The following is a 26,607-nucleotide window of genomic DNA, read 5'->3' on the forward strand; positions in this document are numbered from 1 at the left end:
ATTCATATTTTGTATATGCTGAACTTGGTGAATTTTTAAATTTGTGCTTTCTCCAAGTTTGGGAGATTTTAGGGGCCTTTTTCCTTCAAATATTTTTCTGTACCTGTTTCTCCTCTTTTTTCTGGAACTCAGATGATATGAATAGAACTTTGGATGTTGTCTACAGGCCCCGAGACTCTTCATTTTCTTCCAGTCATTTATTTTTCTGTTCTTCAGATTAGATTATTTCTATTGATGTATTATCACATTCACTGAGTTTCCTTTGTATTTGCATTCTTTATTGAAACCCTATTTCAGACATGGTATTTTTCAGTTCTAAAATTTCCATTTGTTTCTTTTTAAAAAATATATTTTTATTGATTTCAAAGAGGAAGGAAGAGAAAGATAGAAACATCGATGATGAGAGAATCATTGATTGGCTGCCTCCTGTACCTCTTCTACTGGGGATTGTACCCTCAACCTAGGCATGTGCCCTGGCCTGGAATTGAACCATGACCTCAGTTACTGAGCTACACTGGCTGGGCGGTTTCTTTTTTTTTATAGTTACTGTTTCTCTGCTTAAAACCTTTGTCTTTCCATTCATTGCAGAAGTGTTAATTTTTTCCCTATGGAGCGTGCATGTGTGTGTGTGCGTGCATGTGCGTGTGAGTGTGTGTGTGTGTAGTTTAGAACCATGACCAAAAAATGTTCTGAGTAAATATTACCTATGGTTGTTATACATAAATCATTCATTCAGAACTATTTTATTGGGCACTCATTTGAAGACATGGTCTTCAAATACTCTAAGAGCTAAATTAGAGAACATATTATGTGTCAGAAGTAATAGCTAAAAATAGTTATAAAAGTATAACCAAAAATTCTGCTCTTGGGATGGTCAAAGCATTTGTAGTAACACTAGAGGCCTGGTGCATGAAATTCATGCATGGGGGTAGGTGCCCTCAGCCCAGTCTGCACCTTCTCCAATCCCGGACCCCTCAGGGGATGTCCGACTGCTGGTTTAGGTCTGGTCCCCGGGGTTGGGCCTAAACCGGCAGTTGGACATCCCTCTCACAATTCTGGACTGCTGGCTCCTAATCACTCACCTGCCTGCCTGCCTGGTCGCCCCTAACTTCCCCCCCTGCCTGCCTGATCACCCCTCACTGCCTCTGCGTGTTGGCCTGGTCACCCCCAAACTGTCCCCCCTCTCCCCTCTGGCCTAGTCGCCCCTCGCAGCCTGCTTGTTCAGTCGTTTGGTTGTCCCTCACTAACCGCCCTGCCGGCCTGGTCACCCCATGCAGCCTCCTTGTTCAGTCGTTTGGTTGTCCCTCACTAACCCTCCTGCTGGCCTGGTTGTAGGCAGCCATCTTGTGAGGGCATGAGGGTTAATTTGCATATCACCTCTTTATTAAATAGGATTATATTTAGGCCCGGCTGGTGTTGCTCAGTGGTTGAGTATCAACCTATGAACCAGGAGGTCACTGTTTGATTCCCAGTCAGGGCATATGCCTGGATTTGGGGCTCCATCCCCAGTAGGAGGTGTGGTGGAGGCAGCCAATGCCTGATGCTAATGTAGAAGAGTGTTGTTGTTTCTTTTTAAATAAGTTTCCATACTATGTAATAACATATTCCCAGATTAGAATATGTAGTAGTGTTTCATAGTAGGAGTAGAATTGTGAAATACCTCTTTAAATTGTGAAATATTCATTTGAGAACACATTGATTATATACTTATGTAACAAAATTGTATTTATCTCTATCTGAGAAAACTATCTAGGATGAGTTTAAGAAATTCAGATAATAGGCATAGCTAGAGTAAACAGAGTGGAAGCCCTATGTTCTGTACAACACAATTGCTTTTTATTTTCAATACTAGAGGCCCGGTGCACAAATTCATGCATGGGTGGGGTCCGGCTGGCCCATCCCTATCGGGGCCAATAGGGTTGGGCTGGTGGGGGGAGGGGACTGGGGAGGTTGGCGGGCTGGCCCCACCCCTAGATGAACTCTGGTCAAACTCTGGGTTGAGTGGATTATTTGTATATTACCCCCTTTTTTAAAAAAAAAAAAAATATATAGGATTAGTTTTGCTGTAGCAATTTGTACCAATTTAGAAGGGATTAGTGCCAAGAAAGTGACATTTCTTGAGGTACCAGTCAGAGTGACATTTAGCATTTGTGCAAAAAAAGACTAATTTCTAGAGTTGAAATTCTATAATGTAAAATTTTTAAAATTTTGTTTAAGCACAACAGCAATATTTCAGAAGCAGTGTTTTGAACATTGTTCTTTTTTCTCTGTTGTCATAGGTAAAATCCATTTCTATTTCTCCACAACAGGCATTTGCATGTGGTCATTAATTGTCACTAATTCCTCTCCTTTAATTCTTGGGATTTGTTTATTTGCAAGTGTTTCCTATGCCTTGCCTAATTTCCTCATCACCTTTTTGGGAAGGTTGGTAGACAGGGATTGCCTTTTCGGTTCATGAGTCTTGGCAAGGTAGACCAGGGTGAAATTAAAGACAGAGTTGAAAGTTTTTTTGTTTTGGTTTAGAGAAAAACGATACAAAGACACCATTTCTTTCTCTATTTCCATATATCCATCTAGGATGCCTTACTCCTCCTCTTGGCTCTTCTTATGAGGGTACAGTGCTCTTGATCCCAGGGGTCCTGTAGCCTTTTCAGGGCTTTTGGTTGTGAGATGAGTCTCCAATGCCTCACTGTTCTTTTGCTTTTTGTTTCTAATAGGCTTAATCTTTTAAATGTACACTTTTCCACACTTATAACTCTTTCCTTCAAGTGACCCATAATAGACATTGAGGAATTGCTGATGGAAAGAAACTAAAATGTAAGAGCTTTAGGTTTGCCTCTTTATCATTTAACTTAGTTATGTCATAATTCTTTAGTAAATGGGAATGAGAAAATGGAGATGAGAATCTCTAGGACAAATGAAGATGATGTAATCAGCTCCTCCTATTCCCTCTTTCATACCTTAAGCAGGAGTGGGATTATTAGAGAAGAATTACATAAATATACATTGAAATTATTGGAGGACATATAACATGCTGCCCTATAATTTTTTCATTTGGAGCAATAGTGGGAGCCTTCATATATTATGACTTCTCTGAGACTCGTTATGGTAATGTTCAGGAACATGAAAGGCAATCTTTTTTTTTTTTTTTAATGAAGTATTGCATTGTAGGTATGTTCTTCTCATAGAATGGACAACTGTTACAGAAGAGTATAACCCAAATGGAAGCCATTTGTAGTGCCTGGCTTCCTCCAAACAATGAAAAACTGGCCAACCCCATGCCATCACTAAAGTCTTTAAATTGACCTATTTCTACAACTATGGCTTAGAATTTAGTGGGGTTGTAAAATTGTGCCTATTGCTTTTAATCTCTGTCTCCACAGGCTGTTGATATGTATTGTCTGTCAGACCTTTTAGTGCTATAGGAATGCCAGGAACTGGAGATAGAAAATTCAAATATCTCTTCTCAGTCTTACCTGTGTTGATGTAATTTGGGTGGCCTCAATGTGCGGGAGGTGACCGGATGATCAGAGAAAGGCCCCACCCCCTCCACCCCACTGCTGCTGCCACTGCTGGCTTCAGTGTCTGTGAGGCCTGAGCCCTGGGCCTTGTAGCCACCAGGGCTCACGGCTGCCTGAGCCCCGGGCCTTGCAGCTGCTGTGGCTTTGTCTGGATGGATGTCCGGACAGACGTCCCGAAGACATCCACCCTAATTAGCATATTATCCTTTTATTAGTGTAGATGTTGTGATCACCACACTAAGTCTAGTAACTGTCACCATAAAAAGTTATTATGCTACTAGAGGCCTGGTGCACGAGGTGTGTGCATTCAGGGGGGTCCCTCACCCCAGCCTGCGCCCTCTTGCAGTCCAGGAAGAGTGGGCCTAGCCGGCAGTTGGATATCCTTAGTGCTGCCGTGGAGGCGGGAGAGGCTCCCACCACCTCTGCAGTGCTTATCAGCCAGCTGTGAGCCCGGCTCAGGGCTTCTGGCTGAGCTGTGCTCCCCCTGTGGGAGCACACTGACCACCAGGGGCCAGCTCCTGCATTGAGCATCTGCCCCGTGGTGGTTAGTACGTGTCATAGTGACCAGTCAGCCCATTGTTCAGTAGATTTGCATATTAGCCTTTTATTATATAGGATTATTGACTGTAATCCCCTATGCAGTACATTACATCCCTGTGACTTAATTCTATAACTGGCAGTTTGTATTACTATAGTTTAGTTTATTTTTATTGAATCCAGTATATCAATTATTTACCTTCTTATACTATCTTCATTTGTTTTTGGTATCAGGGTAATGCTGAACTCATAAAATGAGTTGGGAAGTGATTATCTTCCATTTTCTGAAAGAGAATATATTCAATGGGTGTTATTTCTTCTTTAAATGTTTAGTAAAATCCACCAGGGAAATTATCTGGGCCTGAAAATTTCCTTTTTGGAAGACTTTTAGCTATAAATTCAATTTCTTTAAATACTAGTAGGGCTATTCAGTGCTATTCTACTTAATCAGTCTTGCTAGAGGTTTACATTTTATTGATCTGTTGAAAGAGCTTTTAGTTTCATTGATTTTTTTTCTATTTTTCTGTTTTCAATTTCATTGATTTCTGCTCTGTTTCCTTCCTTTTGCCTGCTTTGTATACATTTTGCTTTTTAGTTTCTGAAGGTAGAAGTTCAGCTGATTGATTTGAGACCATTTCAGATATAAACTCTGTAATGCTACAATGCTTTCACTGTATCTCACATATTTTAATTATTGGTACATTTGTGTTTAGATTTATCATTTTATTTTCTGTTTGCTCTCTCTGTATTGTTCTGTAACCTTTTTCTTTGGGTTTTTGAACATTTTTTAGTGTTCCATTTTATTGTATTGTGTTTTTGCCTATAACATTTTAGTGGTTGCTAGAGCAGTGGTTCTAAGCCTTCCTAATGCTGCAACCCTTTAATACGCCGGGTACTCGTATGTGGGCCTATCTGCATGTGGGCGTATCTGCATGTGGGCGGACCCGCCTGGAGACGGATAGAGGAGCGATGTCTCGGTTCCTAAGACCATCGAAGATATGTGTTTTCCGATGGTCTTAGGCGACCCCTGTGAAAGGGTCGTTCGACTCCAAAAGGGGTCGCGACCCACAGGTTGAGAACCGCCGCTCTATGGATTATAACATATACTCAATTTTCATCTTGAATCAATATTTTACTAATTCAAGTGAAATACAGAAATTTTACCACCATATAGGTTCCTTTCCTCTACCCCTTTGTGTTGAAATTGTCTTGTATTACACCTGCATGTATTAGAAGCCTTATTAGAAAGTGTTATATTTGCTTTTAATTGCCAATCATATTTTAAAGAACTTAAGAGCCGATAGTTAATTATTTACCCAGATATTTACTACTTGTGTCGCTCTTTCATTGTTCCTCATGTTCCATTTCCTCTTCTGAAGAACTTCATTTAGAAGTTCTTTTAGAGCTGGCAACTGAAAACAGAGCATGTGTCTTAGTCCATTTGGGCTGCTGTAACAAAGTATTGCAAAACTGGGTGGCTTACAAACAACAGAAATTGATTTCTCAGTTCTGGAGGCTGGAAATCCAAGGTCAGGGTACCACTGTGGTTGGGGGAGGGCCCTCTTCTGGGTCGCAGACTTCCCCTTGCATCCTCACATAGTAGAAGGGGCTAGCATTTCTCTGGAGCTTCTTTTCTAATGCATGAATTCCATTTATGAGGATTTCACCCATATGACTTTTAAGTACTTCCCCAGGCCCCACTTACTAATAACCATTAGAGGTTAGGATTTCAGCGTATAAATTGGGTAAGTGGGGGGATAAAAACATTTAGAACTTAACATCATGTAAATGATTCCATTAAAACAAAAATTGAAATTCTGAGTTTCATATCCATCTCAGTTTTATTATTGGTTGGTATTTATAAAGTTGAGTGCAATGAAACTATTGGTAGAAATGAAAGTTTTGCTATTTTTATAAATGGGTATCGTAATTTACTGGTTCTCCATTTTGCTTCCTGATTAAGAATTTTATTTTTACGTGAAAAAAATCTGATGTTGAAAAATACATAATAACTGTGATCATGAATAGAGAGAACTTGGCGTGTTGAAGGGACAAATATTTTGCTTATTAAAGACCTATGTTTGTGTTTAATTCATGGCGTTCAGTTAGATAACTAATATACTCATATAATTTGTGAAAATGTACTATTTTATAAAATTTGAAGAAAAAAAAGAAAAGATACTTCTCTCCACCAATAAATTTGCTCAACAGTTAGTCTGATAAACTTTTTCTGGCCATAGGCCTTTATGATGTGGAGTCAGGCACATTTGCCTACTGGCCATTTCCATAGAGGAGGTCTAAAATGGCCACAACATTAACTGACCTGTGTGCTCTCATGTATCCTACCTTTCCTTTGTTTTGAAAATTAAAATCCTCAATATCATGTTAAAATTGACAATTCTAGTTCTGAGTCGTTTAGTGCTGGAAATTCTGTAATGGGAGGGGAAATAGTTAGAAAAACACATTTTTAATCCATTTGGTCTCAGTTGGGAAGTCTTTTTTCCAAACACACATATCTTGAATTTGGTGCTTATTGTGTGCTTCTGTAGTATCTTGTGCTATCCCCATTACTGCACATGCTATCCTATAATGTAATTATTGTTTTTTGTTTTTGTCAGGTGTGCCAGTGCTTAAGGCCTAGTGGTACTTAGAAAAAAGGGACCTGACTAAATATTTATTGAATGAATAAATAAGAAACAGACTGGAGAAATGTGGGGAGTCTGGTATAGAGCCGGTTTGGATAAAGAAAAGTGATGACGGGTTAAAGATACTTAAGATCGCCAGAGCCGGTTTGGCTCAGCGGATAGAGCGTTGGCCTGCGGACTGAAGGGTCCCGGGTTTGATTCCGGTCAGGGGCGTGTGCCTGGGTTGCGGGCACTTCCCCAGTGGGGGATGTGCAGGAGTCAGCTGATCGATGTTTCTCTCTCATTGATGTTTCTGGCTCTCTGTCTCTCTCCCTTCCTCTCTGTGAAAAATCAATAGAATATATATATATATATATATAAAAAAGATACTTAAGATCGTTATTTTAGCTCAGGAAATAATTTGAATTCTAATAGTTGAATTTCTGGATGTTTATCTTCTGTGTATTTTTTTCTAAATTGCCGTCTATTTGTTGGGATATTTTTTTTTCTAGTTTTCTGTTAGTTTTTTTTCAATTGACTTTTTCTTATATGCTGAAAGTGACTTCTTGTGCTTCTCCCTCAATGAATAGAGTATTTCCAGATAAACCAGAATCTTGATAAATATCAGTGTAGAATATATATATATATATATATATATATATATATATATATATATGAAGAGCCAGGGTCTGTAACATCCAAAACAACCAAAGGCTTGACCGAATGCCAGGCTGCACATGCAGCGGGCTCAGGTGGGAGAGGTCTGGCAAGTGGGCTGAACTGCTGACCTCTTGGAGAGAGAGAGGTGGGGCTGATCAGCAGCCAAGCCTCTCTCTCTCTCTGAGCCGCCTGGGGCGGCTACTGATCAGCCCTGCCTCTCTCATCAGGCCCGGAGATAGCCCCGGAGATGCTGACTGGCATAGGAACCGACCAGTCAGAACCAAATCTGGGTGAACTTCAAGGAGCCAATGGCTGCCTAGGAGGCGGAGCTTTTGATGCTGACTGGCATAGAAACCAACCAGTCAGAACCAAATCTGGATGAACTGCGAAGACAAAACATAAGGTGGGAGCTGAGGAGGGGTTTTAAGGGCAACAGCTATTTGGTGTAAGATGTAAGAAAGCAGTTCAATTTTTTAATGACCAGTTTGGCAGTATAGTGCATATGGCTGGCTATCAGTCCAGATATAGGGATGATGTATTTTTGTCTGCCAAGAGCATCTCCTCCTGCTGAAAAAGGCTCCCCACCCCCCCATTTAAGCAATCTTATCCTATATAATCTATCTATACTAATAAAAGGGTAATATGCTAATTAGGCCGGGTGGACTGGCCATTTTCCGGATGTCCAACTTCCTTCAGGACAAAGCTATGGTGTTGGGGGCCGAGGCAGAGGCAGTTAGGGGTGATCAGGCCAGCAGGGGAGGGCAGTTGGGGGTGAGATCAGGCCTGCAGGGGAGGGCAGTTGGGGGTGAGATCAGGCCGGCAGGGGAGGGCAGTTGGGGGTGAGATCAGGCTAGCGGGGAGGGCAGTTATGGGTGATTAGGCAGGCAGAGGCAGTTAGGGGTGATCAGGCTGGCAGGGGAGAGCAGTTAGGCGAGAGATTAGGCTGGCAGGGGAGGGGAGTTAGGGCCATTCAGGCAGGCAGGCAGGTGAGTGGTTAGGAGCCAGTGGTCCCAGATTTTGAGAGGGATGTTCATCTGCTGGTTTAGGCCCGATCCCACACCCGATCAGCAGCCAAGCTCTTCATATATATATATATATATATATTCTACACTGATATTTATCAAGATTCTGTGGGATCGGGCCTAAACCAGCAGTCAGACATCCCCCAAGGGGTCCCCGATTGGAGAGGGTGCAGGCTGGGCTGAGGGAACCTCCCACCCCACCCCTGTGCACGAATTTTGTGCTCTGTGCCACTAGTAAAGTGAATAATTTATGTTTGTACTATAAGATCTGTTTGAAAACTATTTGACAATTTGAATTTTGTGAACTTTTTACTCATACCATTTTTTCTGGATGTGATATTCTTTGAAATACAGGAGTTTTCTTTGTTTAATAATGAAAACCTATTTTTGGAGTCCTAGATTCATCATGATATACCTAAAATCCATTTGGGGTGGGGAGGTTTTCATGTGTTTGTGCATGTATGCTAGTTGAGGACTTTTGTGTTAAGCATTTTAAATGGATTATGTAGTTTAATCTTTTTAATGACTGAAGTCGTTACTACTATATCTCCATTTTATAGATGAGAAAACAGGCTTTAAAGAGATTAAAGCGTGAAGTTTGAATCCAGAGTTTTTTTCTGAACCCTGTGCTACAGGAATATTCCTGTAGGAAAAAACAAGTATTAAAGCTCCAGCACCAAACATGCATGTGAAGGATATTCTAGAGCAGTGGTTCTCAACCTTGGCTGTACATTAGAATCACCTGGGAATCTTTTTAAAATCCTGATTTCTGGGCCTCATCCTCTGGAAATTTTTTTGTTTTGTTGCTAATGTTGTAGCCCCACCCCATAACAAAGAAACAGAATTTCCGGGGGATGAGGCCCAGAAATCAGGATTTTAAAAAGATTCCCAGGTGATTCTAATGTGCAGCCAAGGTTGAGAACCATTGTTCTAGGCCAAAATATGTCAGAATAGCCCACTTGAAGCAAAGAAGTCTGCTTACAAAGTCTGACAAAATTGTTATAAGGTGGAAATCAAGTAAGAAAAAAAAAAAAACTTTGTGAGCATTCTGCAAGGAATTAAAAAATCGATAGTGGAATATCAGAAGCAGGAGTCCCTTGATTTACATAGCAAAGAAGCTGGAAAGGAAATCAGACTGAAGGAGTTAACTGCCTTCACCTTACTCTGAAGTGAACAAGTTGAAGACATTAGAGCAAATATTCATGATAACTTAAGCTGGATTGATAAAATAAATTAGATAAATCAACAAAATTACATAGCTTTCAGGGGAATTTTAAAGAAAATCAAAGACAGCATTGCAGAACCATTGACTCAAATGTGTAATAAATAGCTGTTGTGCTAGAGTACAGATTGATTACAAATGTGACTAGATGCCTATACTTGGTGTACCAGTTAATAATGCGGATGTTTTTCAATAGATGGAGTTACACATATGTGATATATATGCGATTTGGTATGTATGCTGTTTTGTTGTATTGACAGCAAGCTTCAAAACTTCATATGTCAGATTTGCTGAAGGTGTTAACATCATAGATATTTTTACGTTTAAAAATGTCGAATTTCGTGCCAAAAAAGAGCATTTGCGGGAAGTTTTAATTCATTATTTTGAAGAAAAAGTTGTCGTATACTTCAGGAAGCTTATGGTGAACATGCTCCATCTCAAGATACTTATGAACGCTGGTTTAAACGCTTTAAAAGTGAAGATTTCGATATGAAAGACAAAGAATGTCCAGGTCAATAGAAAATGTTTGATGACCAACAGTTACAAGCATTATTGGGTGAAGATGCGTGTCAAACTCAAATACAACTTACAGAAAGATTAAACGTTGCTCAGCAAACAATTTCTGATCGTTTACAAGCAGTGGGAAAGATTTTAAAGGAAGGAAAATGGGTGCCACATCAACTGAACGAAAGACAAATAGAAAGCCAAAAAGTCATCAATAAAATGTTGCTTCAACGGCACGAAAGAAAGTCTTTTTTGCATCAAATTGTGACTGGCGATGAAAAGTGGATTTATTTTGAGAATCCAAAATGCACAAAATCATGGGTTGATCCAGGTCAACCATCAACATCGACTGCAAGGCCAAATCGCTTCGGAAAGAAGACAATGCTCTGTATTTGGTGGGATCAGGAAAGTGTGGTGTATTATGAGCTTCTAAAACAGCAGTTCTCAACCTGTGGGTCGCAACCCCTTTGGCGGTCAAACGACCCTTTCACAGGGGTCGCCTAAGACCATCCTGCAGATCAGATATTTACATTACGATTCATAACAGTAGCAAAATTACAATTATGAAGTAGCAACGAAAATAATTTTCTGGTTGGGGGGTCACAACATGAGGAACTGTTTTAAAGGGCCAGAAGGTTGAGAACCACTGTTCTAAAACCAGGTGAAACTGTTAATACTGATCGCTACCAACAACAAATAATCAATTTGAACCTCGCTTTGACTGTGAAACGACCAGAATGGGCCAGAAGACACGGCAAAGTAATTTTGCTTCAGGATGACGCACCATCACACACTTCAAAACCAGTTAACGTTAAAAGATCTTGCCTGAGAAGTAGTAACCCACTCGCCATATTCACCAGACCTTGCTCCTTCAGATGACCACTTGTTCCTATTGATGGCACATGCACTTTCTGAGCAGCACTTCAAAACATACGAAAAAGTGGAAAATTGGGTCTCTGAATGGTTTGCCTCAAAACAAGAAAAGTTCTATTGGGACGGTATCCACAAATTACCTGAAAGATGGGGGAATGTGTAGCTAGGGATGGACATTACTTTGAATAAAGCACTGTTGATGTTTCTCTTGAAATTATCGTGTTTTCTTTGATTGCAAAATCCGCCATTATTAACCGGTACACCTAGTACTTAAGAAAGCTTGAGTAGCCTTCTATAATGAGAGACTGAACCACATCTCCCAAACTAGGCAATCTTCTATAGTCTTTAATAGGGTTGGCAAACTTTTTCTAACATGGACCAGATTGTAATTATTTTAGACTTTGCAGAGTTATATGGTTTCTGTTTCAATTACTCAATTTTGTAGTGCAGAAGCAACCAGGCAATATGTAAAGGAATAAGCATGACTGTGCTTCAACAACATTTATTTATAAAAATACTCAGCTAGTTTTTTGACCAGTATAGCCTATAATAATGGATAGAATATCTCCCTAGACATCATTAAAATATAGCCTTGTTTGTGGTTTCTCCAAGGGAAAATAACATACTTATAGGTAGGATCAAATTTTTGAGTAGATAATTGGGAGACACCTAACGGTTTTATTTTAAGACGGGTTGGGTGGAAGATTCTGCATTAATAGAAATGGACGGTTCGGTGGAAGATTCTGCATTTGAATGGTTATTATTCCTAGACAATGTCATAAGCACAAGTTTGCCCGACTCCAGTGTCCAAGTCATTAATCGCTGAAATACATTGCTTTGAGTACCTTCCTGAATGCCCCCTCTATTTTAATTGAAATTTTTTGGACAGAGGGTTGAATTTGGGGACTGATCTTGGATAAGAGATTAGAAAAAAAGAATAAAGATGAGTAGACTGTCTATGAGAGGTTCTGAGAATCATTGTGGATTCTCTGAATACTTTAGCCATACAAATCAACATAATGTTTAGTATTTTTATGAAGTGTGCTTGTCCTTAGTTTAAGTGTGCCCAACATAGTGACAGCTCTTACTTTTTCCCAATATCCCTTTCATTCAACCCTGGCTCCCATTTACTATTTCAGTGCCTCTCTATGGTAGAATCTGTGATGACAGGATTGGGTTTGGGAAGTGGGAAATAGAATTAAACTTCCTCATGGCCATTCTTATGCCCCTCTTCTGTCTTTTTTTTTTTTTAAATTAAATCTTTATTCAGATTATTACAGTTGTTCTTCTTTTTTCCCCCATAGCTCCCCTCCACCCGGTTCCCACCCCAGCCTCCGCCCTCACCCTCCACTCCCACTGTCCTCATCCATAGGTGCACGATTTTTGTCCAGTCTCTTCCCACATCCCCCACACCCCTTTCCCCCCACAAGAATAGTCAGTCCACTCCCTTTCTATGCCCCTGATTCTATTATAATCACCAGTTTATTCTGTTCATCAGATTATTTACTTGATTTTTAGATTCACTTGATAGATGTGTATTTGTTGTTCATAATTTGTATCTTTTCCTTTTTCTTTTTCTTCCTCTTCTTAAAGGATACCTTTCAGCATTTCATATAATACTGGTTTGGTGGTGATGAACTCCTTTAGCTTTTCCTTATCTGTGAAACTCTATCTGAACTTCAATTCTGAATGATAGCTTTGCTGGGTAAAGTAATCTTGGTTGTAGGTTCTTGGCATTCATCACTTTGAGTATTTCTTGCCACTCCCTTCTGCCTGCAAAGTTTCTGTTGAGAAATCAGCTGACAGTCGTATGGGTACTCCCTTGTAGGTAACTGTCTTTCTCTTGCTGCTTTTAAGATTCTCTCTTTGTCTTTTGCTCTTGGCATTTTAATTATGATGTGTCTTGGTGTGGTCCTCTTTGGATTCCTTTTGTTTGGGGTTCTCTGTGCTTCCTGGACTTGTAAGTTTATTTCTTTCACCAGGTAGGGGAAGTTTTTTGTCATTATTTCTTCAAATAGGCTTTCAATATCTTGCTCTCTTTTTTTTTTTTAAATTGTTTTATTGCTTAAAGTATTACAAAGAGTATTATATCTTGCTCTCTCTCTTCTTCTGGCACCCCCATAATTCGGATGTTAGTGCGCCTGAAGCTGTCCCAGAGGCTCCTTACGCTATCTTCGTATTTTTGGATTCTTTTTTCATTTTGCTTTTCCGGTTGGGTGTTATTTGCTTCTTTGTATTTCAAATCTTTGACTTGATTCTTGCGATCCTCTAGTTTGCTGTTGGAACTCTGCATAATATCCTTTATTTCAGTTAGTGCTTAATTTCTAGTTGGTCCTTTATCATAACCTTGAGGGTCTCACCAGACTTTTTGAGGGTCTTACTAAATTTATCGGCAGTTCCTAGAAAGTTCTTGAAAAACCTTAAGAGTGTGGTTTTGAACTCTATATCCAGTAGTTTGCTTTCCTCCATTTCTGTCATTTGTGTCCTGTTTCTTTGTCTCCACATATTTTATGCTTCCCTGTGTTGGTAGAGTGGCTTTGTGTGCTAGGTGTCCTATAGGGCCCAGTGGCTCAGCCTCCCCAATTACCTGAGGTGGACACTCTTGGTGCACCCCTTTGTGAGCTTTGTGCACAGTCTTGTTGTAGTTATGCCTTGATTGTTGTAGGTATCACTGGGAGGAATTGACCTCCAGGCCAGTTGGCTGTGAGAATCAGCTGTGTCTACAATGGGAGGACTTCTGTGCTGAAGACACCGTTCTGGGGCAAGACTCACTTCAGTGGGGCTTTGGTGCTCACTGAGTCTGCCCCCTGCATGTGTCCCTTATGGATCTGAGGAGTTGTGATCTGGATGGTCCCCCTCTGACCACTGGGCACAGTGGCTCTTGGATCTAAGGAGGTGCTAATTTAGCTTCTGCCTGAGGCTACCTAGCAGGAGCTACGAAGAGATCTGTAGATTCCCCTTCCTTGTTTGGGGTTTGGAGGTGCCCAAATGAGGCCCAGCTGTGAAGCAATGCAAGCTGCTATAGGGCCTTGGGCCTTCTCTTGGAAGTTCTTGGTCTGTCTGGCCCAGCTGCAGTTTGTTAGGTAATTTTCAGATTGCAAAGCCAGGGCATTCATATGCAAAAGCCTCTGCCTCAGCTTGGGTGGGGTGTGGTCTCATGGGATCAACAGGGCGGAGCAAGCAGCTATGAATGATCCTCAGCCCTGCCCTAAGGGGCCCTGCATCTCAGCGTCCCGGTAATGGCTGCAAGCACCTCCGAGAGAAAGCTGCCCTCAAGTTCTGAGTTCTGCCCGCTGCCAGACCGTCCAGTCTCTTCCCGCATGAGTCTGGGTCCCCAGATACTTCCCAGAACCAGAGTTCAGAGCAGTCGGGAGCTTGTGTCTCCCTCTTGATTCAAAAAGACAGCCACATCCTCAGTCGCCAGCCCTTGCCGTGTGCGCCTCCGTACCTCTGCACTCCACCTCTGCACCTCCTCTGAGTTTCAGTGTGCTTTTCCTTTTCCTTCTAGTTGTAGAATTTCACTCAGCCAGCCTTCCTGTACTTCTGGATGATGTCCGTTTTGTCTTTTAGTTGTATTTTTGAATTTGTTCCCTCTTCTGTCTTTGTACCCAAAGGATCTGATTGTACCCCTTTGACAAAATATTACTAGACTGTGAGCAGTTAGTCAGAAATGTTGATTTGTATTTTTTCAGTCCTATGTTTGCCTTTTGTCTTTCACTTTTGTCTAGGGAAAACAAAGAAATTGGGCGAACAACAATTTTATTACCCCTCCTTATTTTTCTATTCTTACTGGCAATGATAATAATAACTGCCATTTATTACTTGGCAGAGGAGTTGGGATTTTTATCTAAGTCTGTTGGACTCTAATATTGTAGTCATAACTAGAATGTTGATATTTTTAGATACTGTGGGATTGCTTGAAGAACAGGAGGAAGCAAGAAGAGGGAGTTTTGAAGTGAACTGGAAAGGAAAAGAGTTCTTTGTGTAGTGGATGGAAGGAAACAGACTTTGGAAGAGGAAAAGATGGGGAGAAGAGAAGAAGGATAGGAATTTTAAATAGAGCCAGCCAAAACAAAAAAGTTTAGTTTCTATTACCAGGAACCTCTTCTTCTGTATGATTTTTTTTGAAGCAACCCAGCAACTGCTGCAGTAGAAAATACATCGTTGGCATCGCTGGTATAACTTGAAGCAATTTCGTTTTATAGAGCATGGTAGTTATGTCCTAGAGCTGTGTTGTCTAACATAGTAGCCATTAGCCACATTAGACTACTTAAGTTAATTAAAACTTACATAAACAATTTAGTTCTTTACTTGCCACATTTCAAGTGCTTGATAGAACAGTTCCCTGTGGGGCAGCACTGTTTTAGAGAACTGAACGGTCTTATATGTTACTGTTTTTGAATGCCCTGTAATGGCTGGCCTGAGACTCTCACTTCCATGTATTCCCGGGTTTGTGTGAGAAAATTAGTATTAAGTACCTGAAAACTGTTTTATGTTAATGCCTTTTCCATTCCATATTCTAAAAGTTGATGGCTTTTATGATAAATAAAATTTTAAGGTTAGGTCATTTATTCTTTCCAAACTGTTTTATGAACATATTTGGAATACTGTTTCTAGTACATAACAGAGGCAATAGAAAAGGGCAACTTGGAAGGTAGAAGCACTTTAAGATCCTTATATTAGAGATAATAGACTTGAAAGATATTTTACTTGGAAAGGTAGACCTGGGAAGAGACATTATGAAATTTGCAAATTAAAATAATCTGAAAAGTTTACCTAAAATCTATATTGAATATCCATTCTTAGAAATTCATTTGAGGTAAGACAAAATTAAAATTTAGTTTCACTGATAGATATTTAACTTACAGAACTTATTAGCAGAACTAATAAGTAGCCTAGGTAGGCTATGACTTACAATTATAGCATCATAAATGATCATGAAATCAGGTTATTTCTAACTTTTAAAAAAATATTTTTTAATTGATTTCAAGAGAGGGAGAGAGAGGTAGAAAGAGAATTGTTGATCAGGTGCCTCCTGCACACTCCCTACTGTGATGGAGCCCAAAACCCTGGGCATGTGCCCTGACTGGAAATCAAACCATGACCTCCTGGTTCATAGGTCTATGCTCAACCATTGAGCTACACCAGCCTGGCTATTTCTAATTTTTCCAGAAACCACAAGGAAGGATAGCCCTGGCCACACACAGCTTATTTCTTAGGTCGTTTGTTGACCACAAATTACTGGCTAAGACCAGAAGTCTGTACTGTATTCCTATATTCCTGTTCCTGGAAGTTCAAAACAAAGCTGGTATTAAAAATCCTGGATTCTTAGATTAAAAAGTGGAGTCCAGCTGAACCGGTTTGGCTCAGTGGATAGAGCATCGGCCTGCAGACTCAGGGGTCCCAGGTTCGATTCCAGTCAAGGGCATGTACCTTTGGTTGCGGGCACATCCCCATTGGGGGGTGTGCAGGAGGCAGCTGATTGATCTCTCTCATCGATGTTTCTGGCTCTCTATCCCTCTCCCTTCTTCTCTGTAAAAAATCAATAAAATATATTTACAAAAAAAAAAAAAAAAAGTGGAGTCCAGGCAGCTAGAACAGGTAAACATGAACAAGTTGCAAGTTGTTGAACTGAAATTTATGGCTTTGATTTAGTGAAATGCTAAGACCCTGTCATTTTGAATGAATAAACTGGTAAGGTGGCATAATTGTTTTTAGGTCTGGAAACAGCTAATGCATGAAAAATTGCACACAACTTCTCAAAACTTGGAACACTCAAACAGCTTTTTAAGCAGATTTCTAACATATAAGGAAAGGCAGTCTGTAACTTGATTGAAGTACAGTGATAATGTACTTCACCACATGAGTTAAAAAGAGAAGACACTATTTATTGTAAAATTATCCTATATAATAAAGAGGTAATATACAAATTGACCATCACGCCCTTGCACAGGATGGCCGCTCCCATGTGGTCACAATATGGCCGCCACAAGATGGCTGGCAGGGGAGGGCAGTTGTGGGTGATCAGGGCAGCAGGGGAGGGTAGTTAGGGGTGACTAGGCCTGCAGGGAGAGCTGTTGGGGCTGACCGGGCCTGCAGGGGAGGGCAGTTGGGGGCAATTGGGCTGGCAGGGGAGGGCAGTTAGGGGCATCCAGGCCTGCAAGGGAGGGCAGTTGAGGGGGGAACAGGCCTGCAGGGGAGGGCAGTTGGGAACGATTGGGCTGGCAGGGGAAGGCAGTTGGGGTCGACCAGGCCATCTGGGGAGGGCCGTTGGGGGTGACCAGGCCTGCAGGAGAGGGCAATTGGGGGCAGTCGGGCCAGCAAGGGAGGGCCCTTTGGAGTGATCGGGCCGACAGGGGAGGGCAGTTGCGGGGGATCAGGCCGGTAGGGGAGGGCAGTTGGGGGCGATTGGGCTGGCAGGAGAGCAGTTAGGCATTGATCAGGCTGGCAGGGGAATGGTTATTGGGTGATCAGGCTGGCAGGCAGGCGAGCAGTTGGGAGCCAACAGTCCGGATTATGAGAGAGATGTCTGACTGCCGGTTTAGGCCCGATCACATAGGGATCGGGCCTAAACCGGCAGTCAAACATCCCCTGAGCGGTCCCATATTGGAGAGGGTATAGGCTGGGCTTAGGGACAAACCCTCCTCCTCTCCCCCCCCCCCCCTCCAGTGCACAAATTTGTGCCCCGGGACTCTAGTAATTTATATATTAATGTATTAATACTATAAGCTTAATATTCTTTTTTTTAGAGTGCACGTGTTTCCTTTAAAAAATTTTTAAATTGATTTTAGGGGCAGGGAGAGAGAGGGGAACATTTTGTTGTTTCACTTATTTGTGCATTCATTGGTTGATTCTTGTATGTGCCCTGACTGGGGATTGATCCTGCAACCTTGGTGTATCCTGATGATGCTCAACCAACTGAGCTACCCAGCCAGGGCTAACCTTAATATTCTAAAGGGAGGAAATATGAAAACATGTAGATTTAATTATTCAATGGGGCATAAATTATTTAGCTACATGAAAGAATGGTATATTTTCTGAAAATTTCCTAGGTTTTAAAAATATTGTTAATTTTCAAATTGACATTTTACCACATTGAATTAACTTGAAGTTAAATGTATTGTTATTTTTAGATATTTAGGATAATGGGGGAGAGGTTACAGTATGGCTTTCTCTAAATAAAGAATTATACTCAATAATAGACTTTCCCCAAATAAAGAATTACGATCAATTATAGATCATACAGGAACACAAGATGACTCTAAAATCAACTAAATAGTCAAGTTGTCTAGTGCAGTATTTCCTACGCTTCAATGTACATATGAATCATGTACAGATCTTAATAAAATGCAGATTCTTAGTCACGAGATCTGGGGCAGTGCCTGAGGTATCCTGCAGTTGTAACTAGTTCCCAGGTGATATAGATACTGTGGTTCTGAGTGAATATGAAGTAGAGTAACTTGTGACTGAATATTTTTAAAGTAATCTTCTGTCACAGCAAGTTCGTCATTTCTAGTTGCTCAGGTCAGAATACTTGGGAATTATCCTGGATTCTTGCTGTCTAACACATATCCCACATTCAATCTTGTCAGCAAATCTTTATGGCTGTAGTTTGCAAACACAGCTGGAATCTGAGTACTTTTCATCACCTTTGCTACTACTCTGGTACAAGCATTGTCATATCTCCTCTAGATTATTACAGTAGTCTTCTTGCTGGCCTTTGCTTTTCTCTTTGCTACTCGTCTGCTTAAAATCTATAAGCCCATCTCACTCAAAGAGAAAATGTATTTACCTGTCTTTAAGGTGTTGCATGACTTGATGTTCTATTACCTTTCTGTCCTCATCTGCTTTTCCTCTCTTTCACTCTATTCTAACTACGTTAATTTCTTTTTGTTTCTTGAACACACCAGACATCCTCCCCACTGCCTTTGAACTTTCATATTTGCTGTTCTTTTTGCCTAGAATACAGTTCCCACCTAACTCTCTCCCTTGCTTCTTTCAGATTGCTAATTCACATGTCACTTTATCAGAAAGGCTTTTTCTAAATACTATGTATGAAATAATAGCTTCTCCGCTTTGTCACTTATTAGCCATGCTAATTCTATGGCTTTAAAAAATCGTATTATTTCTTTTTCTCCACAACACTTCTCAACATCTAACATACCAGATATTTTACTTTATTTATTTTATCTTCCCCACTAGAATATAAAGGCAGGAATTTCTGTCTTAATTAGTTCTGTACTTAGGGCATTGCCTAATAGTATGGCTATAGCACTCAAATTTTTGAATTGAAAAAAAATCCCACAATATGTCATTGAGCCTATGTTTGAATACCTTTATTGATAGATTATTCTACCTCCCTTCAGAACAGCCCATTTCATTTTGAGATAACTGCTAACCTTCTCCTTAATCTTTAGGTTCTTACTGCCCTACCTTTCTGCATATGATATGATTTCCAGGACTGCCACCATTTTAGTCACCTTCCCTGGACATTCATTATTTTGTTTGTCCCTAAAGAACAGCACCAGCACTGAAACAGATGTTGCACATGTAGGCTGAGTGCAGCATCTTGTTTTTGACATTTAAGGTAGACTGTGATTGAATTAACTCTTTTTAAGTAACTCTAATCCTAACTCATTTCAAATTTTCCACTAAAACCTTTAAATTATTTTTATATATGCTACTAAATTTTTTATCTTCTACTTTACAGTTAGTTTTTTACCCAAAATCAGTCCTTTGCATTTCTTCTTATTTAACCTAATAGAAAATTTTCCTGGACAATAGATGTAGAAACTAGCATGTGTAAATTATTTAGGAAACTAATTATCCAAAATGTATTTGAATAGTTCATTGCAGTCATATCTTGCATCAATTCAAGAAAGAATTCTGAGTTGATTTAAAAAACAATATATACCTCATGCATTTGTCCCCCAAGATTAACAAATTAATTCCCATTCCCACATTTCTCATTTGCCTCTTGTAGTCACCATTTTTCTAGATCTCTAGGCCAGAATACTCTTTGATTCCTTCCCTGTATTTATTTGGTCATCATATCTTAGAAGTTTTCCAGCTCTTTACTTTCTTGCTTTTCTGTTCATTTCACAGCCAGTTACCCAAGCTATGCAAATCTCTTGGCTTCTAATATCCCCGCACTGTAATCTATCCTGTGCTTTGCTGGCAGATCATTCTTTTAAAATAATTATTCACATCACTATATCATGTCAGTTTTCTTCAGGGGAATCTATAAGATTGAATTTTTTAAAATTCTTTATTGTTTAAAGCAGTGGTTCTCAACGTTCCTAATGCCGTGACCCTTTAATATAGTTCCTCATGTTGTGGTGACCTCCAATTTCATTGTTACAAATTGAACATAATTAAAGCATAGTGATTACTCACAAAAATAATATGTAAATTATATATGTGTTTTCAGATGGTCTTAGGCGACCCCTGTGAAAGGGTCATTCGACCCCCAAAGGGTCGCAATCCATAGGTTGAGAACTGCTGGTTTAAAGTATTACATATTACATATGTCTCCTTTTTCCTCCATTGACTTCTTCCTGGCCTCGCCCCCCTAGTGTCTGTGTCTCTGTGTCCATTGGTTATGCTTATATGCATGCATACAAGTCCTTTGGTTGATCTCTTCCCCCCACCCTCCCACACCCTCCCTTGCCTTCCCTCTGAAGTTGGACCGTTTGTTCGATGTTTCTCTGTCTCTGGATCTGTTTTTGTTCATCAGTTTATGTTCATTATATTCCACAAATGAGTGAGATCATGTGATATTTATCTTTTTCTGACTGACTTATTTCACTTAGCATAATGCTCTCCAGGACCATCCATGTTGTTGCAAATGGTAGGAGTTCCTTCCTTTTTATAGCAGTGTAGTATTCCATTGTGTAGATGTACCACAGTTTTCTAATCCACTCATCTGCTGATGGGCACTTAGGCTGTTTCCAAATCTTAGCTATGGTAAATTGTGCTGCTATGAACATAAGGGTTCATATGTACTTTCTGACTGGTATTTCTGATTTCTTGGGATATATTCCTAGAAGTGGGATTACTGTGTCAAATGGGAGTTCCATTTTTAACTTTTTGAGGAAACTCCATACTGTTTTCCACAGTGGCTGCACCAGTCTGCATTCCCACCAGCTTTGCACGAGTGTTCCTTTTTCTCCACATCTCCAGCACTTGACGTTTGTCAATTTGTTGATGATAGCCATTCTGACAGGTGTGAGATGGTACCTCATTGTCATTATGATTTGCATTTCTCGGATGGTTAGTGACTTTGAGCATGTTTTCATATGTCTCGACCATCTGTATGTCCACTTTCGAGAAGTGTCTATTTAAATCCTTTGCCCATTTTTTGATTGGATTTTTTACCTTCCTTTTATTAAGATGTATGAGTTCCCTATAAATTTTGGAGATTAGGCCCTTATTGGATATAACATTGGCAAATATGTTCTCCCATGCAGTAGGCTTTCTTGTTTTTGTTAATGGTTTCTTTCGCTGTGCAGAAGTTTTTATTTTGATGTAGTCCCATTTATTTATTTTCTTCTTAGTTTCCATTGCCCTAACCGTGGTCGGCAAACTGCGGCTCGTGAGCCACATGCTGCTCTTTGGCCCTTTGAGTGTGGCTCTTCCTAAGCCTTAGGAGTACAGTGGGGCCTTGACTTACGAGTTTAATTCGTTCTATGACGGAGCTCGTAACTCAAATTACTCGTATGTCAAATCAAAAAGTGAACGGGTGAGATACGTGATGCTGGGCTGATGTTGTGGCGGTCGCTGTGACGTTCGCTGCGCCAACTAGCAGTGGGGTATCTGAAGCTGGCTTGTAACCCGAATTTTAGCTTGCACCTCAAAGCAAAAAATCGGCCGAGAGACGGCTCGTATCTCGAAAAACTCGTTAATCGGGACACTCGTAAGTCAAGACCCCAGTGTACCCTAATTAAGTTAATAACAATGTACCTACCTATATAGTTTAAGTTTAAAAAATTTGGCTCTCAAAAGAAATTTCAATCGTTGTACTGTTGATATTTGGCTCTGTTGACTAATGAGTTTGCCGACCACTGCCTAGGAGCTGTATCAGTAATAATATTGCTACGACATATGTCTGATATTTTGCTGCCTGTGGATTCCTCTCATATTTTTGTTTCCCATCTTATGTTTAAGTCCTTTATCCTTTTTGAGTTTATTTTTGTGTATGGTGTAATAAGTTGGTGGTCTAGTTTCATTTTTTTTGCATGTATCTGTCCAATTTTTCCAACACCATTTATTGAAGAGACTATCTTGACCCTATTGTATGCTCTTGACTCCTTTGTCAAATACTAATTGAGCATAATGGCTTGCGTCTATTTCTGGGTTCTCTGTTCTATTTCATTGGTCTATATGTCTGTTCTTGTGCCAGTACCAGGCAATTTTGAGAACAGTGGCTTTGTAATGTAGCTTGATATCTGGTATTGTGATCCCTCCAACTTTGTTCTTCTTTCTCAAGATTGCTGTGGCTATTCTGGGTCTTTTTGTGGTCCATATGAATTTTTGGAGAGTTTGTTCTAGGTCTGTGAAATATGCCATTGGTATTTTAATGGGTATTGCATTAAATCTATAGATTGCTTTGGGTAGTATAGCCATTTTAATGATGTTGATTCTACCAATCCGTGAACATGGTATATTCTTCCATTTGTTTATGTCTTCCTCTGTCTCTTTTTTTCAATGTCCTATAGTTTTCCGATTTACAGGTCTTTTACCTCCTTAGTTAAGTTTATTCTAGGTATCTTAATTTTTTTGGTGCAATGGTAAATGGGATTGTTTTTGTTGTTTCTCTTTCTGTGAGTTCATTATTGGTGTATAAAAAAGCCATAAAATTCTGGGTGTTAATTTTGTATCCTGCTACATTGCTGAATTCATTTATTAAATCTAGTAGTTTTTTGATGGAGTCTTTAGGGTTTCCTATGTACAATATCATGTCACCTGTGAATAATGACAGTTTTACTTCTTCTTTGCCAATTTGGATGCCTTTTATTTCTTCTTCTTGTCTGATTGCTATGGCTAGAACTTCTAGTAGTACTATGTGGAACAGGAGTGGTAAGAGTGAGCATCCCTGTCTTGTTCCTGTTCTTAGGGGAAATGGTTTTAGTTTTTGCCCATTGAGTGTGATGTTGGGTGTAGGTTTGTCATATAAGGCTTTTATTATGTTGAGGTATGATCCCTCCATTCCCACTTTGCTGAGAGTTTTTTATCAAGAACGGGTGTTGGATTTTGTCAAATGCTTTTTTTCCTACATCAATTGATATGATTATGTGATTTTGATCTATCAATTTGTTTATGTGATGTATCATGTTTATTGATTTGCAGATATTGTACCATCCTTGCGTCCCCGGAATAAATCCACTTGGTCTTGGTGTATGATCTTTCTAATGTAATGCTGGATCTGATTTGTTATAATTTTGTTGAGGATTTTAGCATCTATGTGTATCAGGGATATTGGTCTATAATTCTCTATCTTTGTAGTGTCTTTATCTGGTTTTGGGTTTAGGGTAATGCTGTCTTTAAAAAAAGAGCTTGGGCCAAAACCGGTTTGGCTCAGTGGATAGAGCGTCGGCCTGCGGACTGAAAGGTCCCAGGTTCGATTCCGGTCAAGGGCATGTACCTGGGTTGCGGGCACATCCACAGTAGGAGATGTGCAGGAGGCGGCTGATCGATGTTTCTCTCCCATCGATGTTTCTAACTCTCTATCTCTCTCTCCCTTCCTCTCTGTAAAAAATCAATAAAATATATTTAAAAAAAAAAAAAAAAAAAAAAAAGAGCTTGGGCTGAACCGGTTTGGCTCAGTGGATAGAGCGTCAGCCTGCGGACTCAAGGGTCCCGGGTTCGATTCCGGTCAAGGGCATGTACCTTGGTTGCGGGCACATCCCCAGTGGGGGGCGTGCAGGAGGCAGCTAATCGATGTTTCTCTCTCATCAATGCTTCTAACTCTCTATCCCTCTCCCTTCTTCTCTGTAAAAAATCAGTAAAATATATTTAAAAAAAAAAAAGTAAAAAAAGAGCTTGGAAGTGTTCCTTCCTCTTGAATTTTTTGGAATAGTCTGAGAAGGATAGGTTTTAGTTCCTTTTTCAATGTTTGGTAAAACTCCCCTGTGATTCCGTCTGGCCCAGGGCTTTTGTTTGCTGGAAGTTTTTTTAAATACTGCTTCAATTTCCTCCATAGTTATCAGCCTTTTCAGATTTTTTTTATTCTTCTTGATTGTGTTTTGGAAGGTTGTATTTTTCTAGGAATATGTCCATTTCTTCTAGGTTCACCAGTTTGTTGGAATATAGTTATTCATAGTAATTTTTTTCACAATCCTTTGTATTTCTGTGGGGTGTGCTGTTATTTCGCCTCTTTCATTTCTGATTTTGTTTATTTGGGTCCTCTCTCCTTCTTGGTGAACCTGGCTAGAGGTTCATCAATCTTGTTTATCCTTTCAATGAACCAGCTCTTGGTTTCATTGATCTTTTGTATTTATTTATTTATTTATTTATTTGTATAAGATTGAATTTAAACTTACTAGTAAACCATTAGTGATACCTCTATAATCTAATTCTACTTGATTTACATTGCTCTGCTTATTACTCTCATTACCCCTCATTGTAATCTTTCTGATGAACTTCTTGGCATACATGCTCATCCTTCCTCAGTACATACACACACGCACACTCACACTCTCTCAGTTTCACTTATTCACTCTTGTTCTTGTCAGATTGGCCTAGTAAATACTATTTTTTTCCTTTATACTATGTTGTTTCTTTGTTGCCTTGAACTCCTTAACATATATAACCTATCACCTTCAATGAAAAATCTAGTCCAAATTGAAATCTTTTTTTCTGTGTTCCAATTGTATTTATGTCTGACCACACAATTTATCATTTAGTCTTTGTTGGTTAATACTTATGTAAGGCTTTTCCTTTCAGTGTACTTGATGGCAAGGAGTATAAAAATGTACTGGATTATCCACAAAATTTACCAGCTTGTACTATGTTCTCTTATGTGTAAAATAATTTCTTATAGTGTTGGGTCTTTTTTTATATTATTGGGAGAAGGCATACATTAAAAGTCTCTATTATAATTCATCTTATAGGCAACCCCTTTTCAAGGAGAAATGAAGAAGAAAACTGTCTATACCTTAAATGTGGGAGATCAGGAGTATGAAGATATGGAAGGTAAATTTTCATTTTTATAAAGCTTATATGTTGAAAGCAAACTTAGTGTTTTCAAACTGTTCATTTTTATACATTTCAAAATACACAAGAAGTTTTTATTTTATTTATTTTGTTCTTAAATTCTCAAATAAGCTGCCTGAATAAGGAGTGTACACATTCTCTCCTTCTCCCTCATATCTTATTTTCAATTGATCAAGGGTTTTGGTTTCTTGACCTTTTTCTTCTTCTTAAATTTTTGCTCCCTACTTTTTTAGGAATTACATACTTTCTTTGTTTTGTTTTTAAAATAGCATTGGTATTTTCCTCTGTTTCTAAAGTTAATCTTTTAACCTTAGAACACTTAACTCTGATCGTCCTACTCTAGATTTATAGGTGATAGCCTCCATCATTTTGGTGTCTTGTGTTTATTTTTTTCAAGACATCACAAATTAAATGATATTTGATACAGTTAGTATTTGAAGGGTTTGTTTTTCTCTATTTCTTTTCTTCTGAAAAAACCTTAAGTTCCTTTTCTGCAAAGTCTAATGGTGATCAACTCTTAGGTTTTTGTATTTATTTTTTTCTCTTCAAAACTATTCAAAGATAGATATACAATTCTGGATTGATAGTTTTTTTACCCCCCCCCCCCTCCCCCCAGCACTTATTTCTTTTTCTTTTCTTTTTTTTCTTCTATTAGCCATTTTTTGTTTTCTTTCTTATTGTCTAGAAATCTCTTTTTAGCCTCAATTGTCATTCCCTTTTAGATAAACTGACTTTTCTAACTCTTTGCTTTTAATATTGTTTTCATCTTTAATGTTGTACAGTTTTACTACATTGTTTCTAGGCATGGGTTATTTTCATTTCTCCTGTTTAAGCATACCTTGTATATCCTTTATCTGTTGGATTGTGTTGTTTTTTGTTTAATTTTATGATTTTCTAGTCATTACTGCCTTAGCCATTGCCTCTCCTTTATTCTTTTCCTCTGGACTTCAATTAGTATGTTAGACTTTGGTCTGACCTCATTTCCCAACCTCTCTTTCACAGGTTACATCTCCTTGTCTGTCTCTTACAATCTTAGGTCGTTTCCTGAAATCTTTCTTCCAGTCACAAATATTATTTTCTTCTAGGTCTAGTCTGCTGTTCAAGCATTCTCTGTAGTAGTTGAAAATTCTTATATTTAAAGCCAGTGTGTATCTAAATAAATCCTACATAATAAAAGTGTAATATGTTAAGTGTCCGACAGATCGGACACTAAGTGACCATTCAGTCAGCCGCTTGACCAGTCACTATGATGCACACTGACCACCAGGGGGCAGACGCTCCGACCGGTAGGTTATCTTGCTTCTGGGGTCTGACCCATTGGGACTGGACGAGAGGGTCGGACATGCCCTGGAGTCCTCCGGCTGTCCCTCCAGGCCAGCTGGCCCCCATCGGCCCCAATTGGGACTGGGTGAGCCAGCCCTGATTGCCAG

At 39.6% G+C, this 26,607-nt stretch overlaps 1 protein-coding gene across 1 annotated transcript in view; it reads left to right on the top strand.

Moving 5' to 3' along the window:
- Positions 1 to 26,607, top strand: part of SCAF11 (SR-related CTD associated factor 11) — an 88,246-nt gene that overhangs the window by 14,108 nt on the left and 47,531 nt on the right. Inside the window, exon 2 of the mRNA XM_081084768.1 lies at positions 25,075 to 25,156. Within this exon, the coding sequence (XP_080940894.1) occupies positions 25,096 to 25,156 (61 nt within the window). The 5' untranslated portion in view covers positions 25,075 to 25,095. The remainder of the gene's footprint in view (positions 1 to 25,074; positions 25,157 to 26,607) is intronic.

Source organism: Myotis nattereri, assembly GCF_964212035.1.
Source record: "Myotis nattereri genome assembly, chromosome: 2".
NCBI classification, from domain to species: Eukaryota; Metazoa; Chordata; class Mammalia; order Chiroptera; family Vespertilionidae; genus Myotis; species Myotis nattereri.